The following is a 10,421-nucleotide window of genomic DNA, read 5'->3' as shown; positions in this document are numbered from 1 at the left end:
GGCATGAGGTGCTTCCGCTCGGCCCCCTAATGCTGATGTTGCTTGTTGCTCAATCAGCTCGGCTTGTGACTTTTGTCTCTATTCCACAAGCTTAGCTGCTCTTGTCTCGATCAAAGCGTCAAGCTCCTCTGTGGAGAGCATCACTGAGTGCGGTCGTTCAGCCTCGTCCATTGTTTCCGATCGGATGTAGGAGCGTTCCCACAGACGGCGCCAAATTGATCCTGTCCGAACGCTAAATCAACAGACGCTGGGCACGTAGCGCTCTCCTCGTTGCTGACGTAGATCCCCGACCGGTCACAGGGAGCTCCGGCGAACCTGCAAAGAAGTCGGGCCGAGAAGGGGTTCCCGGCGACGACCCTCCGACGCTCAAGTCAGGCAAGTGGACAACAAAGAGGTGGCTTCCAATATCAAAGAACGCATACCTCCAATGAAGTGTGAGGCCCTTTATATAGAGCTGCGAAGAGGCTCACGCACACATACTGAGGCGAGTACGTGTCCTCAGCCCATACCTCAGCATGGGCTTGTCAGACAAGCTTACCTGACACCATACTGCTACAGTCCGAGCACGTCTCTGATGGGACAACGGAACCCTCTGTCATAAGTTCCTACGTATGACCTACTCATCGAACATACCTGCTATCAGAAGATGTTCCCTTGTCCTTTTCTCTTTCTACTCCCTGTCGAGTGCCCGGCCGGTCGACAGTCCCCCCACGTCCGGTCGGTCGTACGTGCTAGTCCGCTCGGGAGATTCTCGGTAGTGTGCTCTGTGGACTGTTCGCAGTATTGATACTTTATACCTTCGGCTGAGCGGGCCACCCGCTCGGGCATACGACCCTGTTCAACATGAGCGTCGGAACCCTAACTCCTCGCCGGGTGCCTTTGACTCCGATAAGACCCCGTTCGTCCGCCCGGTCTCCCCTTCTCCGGTCGGCCGTTCGACCCTTTAACTTCCACGTAGTGTTGTATATATATATATACATATATTCATACATATATATAAATAAATATATATAAATATATATATATATATATATATAAATAAATATATACAACATATATAAATAACAAAAACACACACACATATATATACATACATACACAGATCATACACACACACACACACATATACATATATTATTATATACAAACATCATGCACATACAAACAAAAACAAAGATACACATAGATAAATTTATTAATATTATTAATTTGCTATTATAAATATAAATATACATCTCCATAAACATATATACACATGCACATACTCGAATCGGCTTGGCAACTTGTTGGGCCAATTCCGGTTCAACCCGACACGTTGACCCGGTTATAGGCCCAGGTCAGGGTTAGGTCCGGACTGAACTCAACCCGGGGTTAGGTCTACTTTAGAGGTATATATATATATATATATATAAAATAATATGCACAAGAATAATATTGAATTTAGAAGAAATTATACTTTATTATGGACTTCATGTATTTATATAGTTAGTGTACTAAATTTGAATTTAAATGAAACTAAATTTTAGAAAAATTATATCTCGACAAATGATATTTTCTTTTAGATTTTTTGTACTATATTTTATAACGATCCCTAAAAATGTATATACAGATAGTAAATTAGGTGAATTGGTATGAATTGAAGCGTTGAAATAAATATTCTGGGACTGTATAAAATTGAAATTTTGCATGAGAATTTTAGGTCAATTTACCCTATTCGTCGGAGAACTTTTTAATATTTTATTTATTAATATAGGGTGTGGTTTTTTTTTTTTTTAAGGATAATGAAAATAGAAGGCCAAATTAGGGCGCCTATTGACGAGAAGAGAGAGGGGACGACTTTTGGAATTCTGTTCGTGACGTCCTTACTCGATGCTTCACTCCCTGGTCCGCCGCCATGCCCTCGCCCCATCGTTCCAACTCCGTCTCTTCTTCTTCTCCACCTGCACTTCCGCCTCCACCTCAGGCCCCACCGCTTCTCCCGATCCTCACTTCATGGTCGACTACCTCGTGAACTCATGCGGGTTCTCTGCGACCGGTGCTTCCAAGGTCTCCTCGTTTCTCCGTCTTCGGTCTACCGAGAAGCCCGACGCTGTTCTTGGATTCCTCAGATCTCAGGGCTTTGACGGCGCTGATCTCAGAAAGATAATAACTTTGAGACCGAGAGTGCTCGTCTTGGATGTTGAAGCGAACCTCGCTCCAAAGTTTAAATTTTTGCGCGACATAGGATTATCTGAGTCCGACGTCATCGATGTCCTTCTGCAGCATCCCATTATTATGGTCCACAGCCTTCAGAACTCGCTTATTCCCAAATTGAAAGTTTGGGAAAGTCTCTTTGGATCGAGGGAGATCCTCCTCAAGAATCTCCGGAAGTGTACTTGGTTTTTGAGCAACAGTATTGAGAAAGTACGCCCTAACTTGAACTTCTTAAGGGATGAATGTGGTATTCCTGAAGCGCGGATTTCTCTTGTTTTTAAAAGACATCCAAGCTTCATCGTGCAGAACCCAGATTCGCTCCGGGCTTTGGTGGATAGAGCTGAGGGGATGGGAATTTCCCGGGAGTCTGCGATGTTCCTCTGGATCCTTGATGTGCTGCAGGGGGTCAGCAGGGAAAAATTTGAGACCCAAGTCAAGCTCATGAACAGCTTTGGTTGGTCGAACTCAGATGTCATTGCTGCAATCAAGAAATTCCCACATTTTTTATCCCTTTCCACAGAGGTTTTGCAGAGAAAGATGGAATTTTTAACCAAGGATGTTGGAATGGCACCTTCAATCATTGCTAAGAAGCCAGCGTTTCTAGCATTGAGTTTGGAAAAGAGGTTAATTCCTCGATTTCATGTGATGGAGATATTGAAATCTGAAGGGTTATGGACTTCACGATTCAAGCTACATATGGTTTTTGCATCACCGGGACCAAAATTTTTGGAGAAGTTTGTTCTCCCTTACAAAGATAAACTACCCAAACTTCTTGAAGTCTTGTGAGTTGTAGCTCAGTTTGAGAGGAATAGCCAGCAGGCTTTTATTTTGGTATGTTTTTTTTTGACTGGATAAGCAACAATATCAAACCAATCTTGTTCTATTTTCTCATATGGTTTACTTAAGATGCTAGCTTTTGCTAAATTCCATTTTGGCAACCTTATTGACTTGCAAAGCACTTATTTTAGAAAATTTTCAGTTGAACGCCTAGTAAAGTAGAAGACATTGCCTTTTAAAATATTAAAAAAGTTTTTGTTTACCAACAAAGTTGGGTAGTGTGATGAAAGCTTGGTTATTGTTGTTGTCGTCGTCTTTCAGCAAAGCTGGGTGCAATGGATAGAGAGAAATCATTTTCTTTCGATTTAATGTATATCATTTGTTAATATTGTTGAAAGGTGTAGGAGAATAGAATTCTCATTACAAGCTTCTTTGTTGAGCTTTATGAAAAATGTCTCTTATTATGAGAATAGAGTCTGTCACCAGCTTAAATTTCCTTTTCTATTAATGCAAAAATTACAGAGTCGTACTGTTTGTCTGAGATTCTTCTTGTTTAATAATTTGAATTGTAAGCTGATTATAAATGTAGATTAGTTGATTGATGAGACTTGAAGGTGTTGAGCAACCATATCAAACCAATCTTGTTCTATTTTCTCATATGGTTTACTTAATAGAAATGAAGATGCTAGTTTTTTGTTTTTTTTTCTAAATTCCATTTTGACAACTTTATTGACTTGCAAATCACTTATTTTAGGAATTTTTTAGTTGAACAACTAGTAAAGTAGAAGACATCGTCTTTTAAAATGTTGAAAAAGTTTTTTTTCCCAACAAAGTTGGGTAGTGTGATAAAAGCTTGGTTATTGTTGATATCGTCATCTTTCAGCAAAACTAGGTGCAATGGATAGAGAGAAATCACTTCTTTCTATTTAATCTATCTCATTTGTTAATATTGTTGAAAGGTGAAGGAGAATAGAATTCTCATTACAAGCTTCTTGAGCTTTATGAAAAATGTCTCTTATTATGAGAATAGTCTGTCACCTGCTTTAATTTCCTTTTCTATTAATGCAAAAATTACAGAGTCGTATTGTTTTCCTGAGATTCTTGTTTAATTTGAATTGTAATCTGATTATAATTGTAGATTAGTTGATTGATGAGAATTGGAGGTGTGAGTGTAGAGATCAAAGAAGTTTATTTATTGTAATTCAAACTTATTCAAAGATCTGATACTATTATATATATTATTGTTGTTCTCATAAGTAGCCCATGCGATCACCGAAGCAGCTTTGGTAGGGGACTGCAAGTCATACTTAGTTGCCCCCTTGAGCAGGTGTTTTAAATAGCAATCTACCCGATCTATTTGATTGCTTAATCTACTCAGGTAGGCTCAAGTGGCTTAGCGTAAGTATAAAGTGGGCTCAGGTGTCCCAGATATAAGTATTTGTCCTCTTCGCAACAAGGTATTAGTTTTTTTTTCTTCTTTTCCCTTCTTGTTGCTTTAAATTCTCTAACTCTATGTTTTTGTTTATGAGTTGTTTGATTGGATATGTATTGCTGGATAATCTATTTGTGTTTATGTATGTACTGTGTTCTTTGTTTTCTTGCAATGTGAAATAATAGATTGTGTGTTGTATCTACTTATTTACTTGAGATTTGGAACTTGTTTTTTATTCACTAACATACTTCAATTTCTATTTTTATAGGAATGGACACACTCAGAATTTTGGACACTTGATACGAATGGTAATAGGTCAGATTTAGATCAGATTTTATATCCTATGTTTTCATACAAATCCGGTATCAGATATTCATTCTTATTATCCTCATACCCATTAAATAATTGAATATTTTGTATACTAATAAATTTTCTTTTTTACTTTTAACTATTATTATTCAATAAAAATATATTAGAATTAACATATATATATATATTGGCTACAGTAATTCTGCTCTAGTAAGTCAAGAGAACAAATCCTAGTATAATAAAATAATATCATATTAGTTTTATTGACATCTTTACATTATTGTCTTACAATCTTAGAAACTCAATTTCTTATTCTGGAAACTATGTACACGAAAATAAGCAGACAAAAGTTATAAAAGAAACCTTAGATACTTTAAACAAAGATCTAAGTAAACTTTCTATAGATAAAACCATAAGTAGACAATCATCTAATTCCTATGAATTCGGAAAGATCCAAGACATCCCTTCTCATGGTCCTATGAATAAAAACACAAATTGAAAGTTTTTTTAGATTATTACACACGTTAAGATAATCCAATAGAAACTTATTTATGATACCTAGAAGGTTTACATCTAATATTACCACATATCAATTAGAAGAACTCATAAATATCGAACAGAATTTAGACACATTTTCAAATGAACAATTAAATACACTACATCCAAAAAGAATATATAACCAAGGTTTATTATCTTTTTCTACAGCACTGGGTAGACATCACAGAACAGAACCACTCCACCTACTAGACAGATGAGAGGAAAGATTTGCACTTCTGATTGAAGAATTTGCTAATACATTATTACATTGTAAATATAATTACATCCACTTAGGATTAATTGTGTTTGGATTATGAGGATTTACTAGAAAACACATAGGAGCTAAGGTATTTTTAGTACTTTATGATTCTAGATTTTCTGATAATGACAAAGCAGTTATTGAACTCATTGAATTTGATATGAATAGTAATTTAAGAATTACCTATTTATGTTCAAATTTTAATATGATTATTCCAGACTTTATTGAACATATTAAAATCTCTGTTCAATTCAGTGGATATGGTGATTTTTAAAAATATAATATTTATATAGATATTATTTTTTTAAGGCAAAACTATGACTAATATCAATAATAGTTTCAAAGTCCAAATCAATAATATTATTGAGACTCTTACAACCAAGGGAATTTATTTTATAAAACTTAAAGATTTCTCCTCTAATCTACTTACTGGACCAGATTGGAATCTTAATTTAGACTTAAGCATGAAACCACAAACTTTACCACCAATCGAATCTATTATATATAAAGACAGATATGGTAAAATCCCTAATAAGATTCTATAATTACAAACTTTCGACGTCACAGGAAGAAGATCAAGAGGAAACCTAATTTAGTATGAACTTAATGAATAAAGAATGTACCAACTTAGGCCTAGAACCTAACTATTTATTTTATGATGACTTACATGAGTATGTATACCTACCATTTGAAATAACTACCTATTTTACTAATGAAGATCTTAAAAAATTAGAAACATTAGATCTTTTACACCATAAGTTAGAAACAGACTGCATGTTATACTTTGATGAAGATCATAATTATTGTTAAAAAGAAAGACTATTTCTCCAATATCAATTTAATGAATCCTGCTAAATCTAGTGCTACTAGCACATCTAGGCCACAACCCTTACAGGTAAGATATCCAGAAAGTTCTATGCGGACTATGGGCTATGGAGAAGGACATCTTCCAAGAACACAAATCCATTCCTACACAAATAATAATCCCTTATTAAGAACCATAAGAAAAAGAAGATCACCAGAGATAATATATTTTGGGAAAAACTCTGTTTTACTTAATATTGGAGAATGTGATGATCCCTAAATGTATTATACATATTTAGAAAAATAGATAGTCTCTGTTAAATGAGATTATCAAGTTAAATATGAACTAAATATAGAATCAGGGCACACCATGATAAGAGTATGAGAGAATTACTTAGGAGATGTTGCCAGAGTAGCATGAGAATCCTATAAAACAATCCATCCGGAAGAAGTAGCTAGAATTACTTCCCAAAGAAATAACATACTTAATTTCTACTATACTATTCATAGATTTTTTCAGCCCGAGATGCAAACACAGGTTTAAATATTAGACAAAAATAAGCTATGAGAGACTTAGAGCAATTACAACTATTCAATTAGAATTGGATTAAACCCGTTTTGTAATGATTTTCTAGCCCTAACAGTCGTTTCAAGAAATTACTGTAACCCTGAATTAGGAGAACGATTATTTAGTAAACTCTTAGGAGACCTAGAAAAAGAAATACATAAGATCTTGACATATATGAAAGTAGTACCATAATATGAAAATATTGGAGTAAGAATACAACACATCATTTCTGTTTTAAAAGAGAAATGTACTTATATATACATACAAAAATAATTTTAAAACCAACAATATAGATTCTGTAGTCAAATTTATACCTCTCAGTAGTATAGCTCAAACCCCTCAAGAATAGGGCCTTATAAGAACAATCGAACTTCAAAACAATTTGTTACTAAACCTAAAATAATCAGACCAAGAAAAACATACTATGTTAGAAAAAATAGAAAAAAGAAACTTTATCTAAATAAGGAAAGATGTGTAAAAAAATTCAAAATAAAGAAAACTCATGCCAGTACGTTTACTTATTTTGCTTGTAATGAGTCAGGTCATTTATCCTTAGTCTGTCCAAACAAGAAAAATTTATATACACGTGAGGCCAAACTAGTTACCTGCACTAATCTTGATTTAGTAGAAATCCAGTCAGACGTTTTGGATACTTCTTCTATTTATTCAATTATCTTTGTAGATGATGTAGAAGAAGTTCCTCCCTCCTCTGATTATCGCTTAGTAAATTCTTTTCTACAGCCTTTACATGATTATACTGACATTGATTTACTTGATTATATGCCATTAAACTATGATCTGATATTCTAGGAAGACTTTCCTGATAAAATGAATCTAATGTTCACTCAACTTAACACAGGAAGCCAAGAATCTAATTATACACATGATTGACTATTAAAAATAGGAACAGATAACATCCCTTGCTATCTTTATAGTTATTACCTCTCCATTGAAAAACGAGGTAGCTGCACTTTATGTAAAAAATAGGTTTGTAATCTTTGCCTCCAAAAATATTTTATCATTACAATACCTACAACTCAACACCCTAAGAACAATACTAGAAATATTCTCCTCGAAATAAGAGTATCTACCTTGGAAACTTGATTAAACCAAATGGAAGCTCATCTAGATGCTATTATAGCCCAACTAGAAAAAATATTACCACAACCACTTGATAAAGGCAAAGGCCTACAAGTTTACATGAGTTTGTCAGAAACAAACATGGTTTTTATTAAAGCCTCTAGTATTTGTAACACAGGGAAAACCCTTGATATTAGAGTCAAATGTCTTGTTAATATACATAGCCATGAGTTTACACTACATGTCTTTTTAGACAGTGGGACCACTAAATCCATCATAGATGAGACAACCCGGATCTCAATACTACCAAAAACTTTTATTAAGAAAGCCTCCTAACCCTTAATTAGTACCTACTTGGATGGACAACAGTTAACGTGTACAGAATTTGTGACAAACATACACTTAAGATTTTACAATAATTGTGGTACCTACAGTCCTCTCACACTCTCCAAATTATGGGTCAAACCATTATTATATCCTAATATACATCTAATATTAGGACTCAATTTTCTTATAGCACCAGACCGCGCTTTTATTCTCATTAAAGATTATATTCTTTTCTTTTCCAAGCCAATAATCTCACCCATTGTGTCAGATTATCCCTCAGTTGTTCACCCACTTATCATTCCACCCTCACCTAACAATCATCCTCACAATTCAGAGAAATTTACTTATCAGTGTTCCTCGACATGCTCTTATAAACAACAACAAACAAGTACTACTCTTTAAATTTGTGAGTTAGCTTTTTCTGAATTTCAAGAAAACTAGAAACACTTGGCTAATCAAACCCTCCAAGTGATGATTTTCTACATGGGATACCCTTATTGATCTAATAAGCTCAACACAGTTACTTCAGATGATTAATACTCATCAACCCAATTTAGATTTTCTAATCTCTAGATTAGAAAAACTAGAAATTATTAGTGAAAATCCACTCAAATATTAGGATAGGGACAAAGTATATTGCAAATTGGAAATCATTAACCCAGACCTAACAATTAAAGCCTAAGATTTAAAATATACCAATTGGAAAACTGAAGAATGCAAGATGCATATCTAACAATTATTACATCTAGGGGTCATTCAAAGATCTACCTCTAGACATAGAATCCCAGCTTTTATAGTCAACAAACGGATAGAACAAAAACGTGGACAGTCAAGAATGATTTTTAATTACAAAAGATTAAATGATAACTGCTAAGAAAATGGATACAAAATCCTAGATAAAGACAAACTTTTAAATAAGATACAACATTCTAAATGGTACTCAAAATTTGACATGAAATCAGATTTTTTTCAAGTAAAAATGCATTGAATGGACAGCTTTTGCCTGCTCAGAAGGCCATTTTGAATGACTGGTTATGCCCTTTGGCTTTAAAATAACCCTCAAGTTTTCCAACGAAAAATGGATGATATCTTTCGACCTGTTTTCATGTTTACATGTGTATATATTGATGATATTTTAGTATTCTCAAAAACTAAATCAGAACATTATGCCTATTTACATATTATTTTTAATTTATTCGAACAACATGACCTTATTATTTCTTATAAAAAAATGAAATTAGCATAAACACATATAGAATTCCTAGGAGCAAAAATATGCCAAGGATAAATTACATTACAACTACTTTCCCTGAAAAAATGAAAGATACCAAGACTTTATGCTCTTTTTTTTGCCTCCTAAACTGTGCAAGACCTTATCTTAAAGATATTATAAAAATTAGTGGACCCCTATATAATAAAACCTCCTTGATCGGATAAAGACATTTCAGTCAATAAGATATAGCCCTAGTTCAGCAAATTAAACATTTGGTCAAAACTATTCCAAAATTAACCTTACCTCTTGACATGGACTACTTAGTTATTGAAACAAACGGATGTGAAACTAGATGGGTGACATTCTTTATCGCAAAACATCTAAATATGAACCCAAGACAATTGAAAACTTATGTCGGTATGCCTCTGGCAAATATCAAGAAAAAGGACATCTAACCTCACTTGATTATGAAATCTCAGTAGTTATATATTGCTTAGAAGCTTTCAGATTATTTATTTGTAACAAACAAGAAATCACTATCAGGATAAATTTTGAAGTTATTGTCAAATATAGTCAGCAAACCAAAAGCATCAGAAAAGGCATTGGTACTAAGAGATGGCTAAATTTTACAGATACTATAATTAACAAAGGCCTAAGAATACAATGAGAATATATAAAAGGAGTTAATAACTCCCTAGCAGATACTTTATCTAGACTATTGCTAATTGTAACACACTCTTATGACTCTTTATAGGATTATGGACAGACCACAAAAGGTTCGTACTTTCTCTACAAAAACTATTCGCTTTGGTAACCAAGACTTACAACTATTTACACAACCAGAGGATCAGTTTTGTTTTTCTACCAGAGACAAACTGGGCCACATTCAAAATGGCCTCCTAGACAATATTTGGCATATCCC

At 34.3% G+C, this 10,421-nt stretch overlaps 1 protein-coding gene across 1 annotated transcript; it reads left to right on the top strand.

Annotated features, from left to right (window-relative positions):
- Positions 1-1,792: 1,792 nt before the first annotated feature.
- Positions 1,793-4,686, top strand: LOC122010357 (transcription termination factor MTERF15, mitochondrial-like). The gene is made up of 2 exons (XM_042566863.1): positions 1,793-3,024; positions 4,671-4,686. Exon 1 carries the CDS (start codon positions 1,870-1,872, stop codon positions 2,977-2,979), a length of 1,110 nt encoding a protein of 369 aa, XP_042422797.1. The 5' UTR covers positions 1,793-1,869; the 3' UTR covers positions 2,980-3,024; positions 4,671-4,686.
- Positions 4,687-10,421: the final 5,735 nt, after the last annotated feature.

This window comes from Zingiber officinale, chromosome 8A (genome assembly GCF_018446385.1).
Source record: "Zingiber officinale cultivar Zhangliang chromosome 8A, Zo_v1.1, whole genome shotgun sequence".
NCBI lineage: Eukaryota > Viridiplantae > Streptophyta > Magnoliopsida > Zingiberales > Zingiberaceae > Zingiber > Zingiber officinale.
Note: the sequence above shows the minus strand (reverse complement) of the source record. Positions and strands in the feature narration are given on the sequence as shown.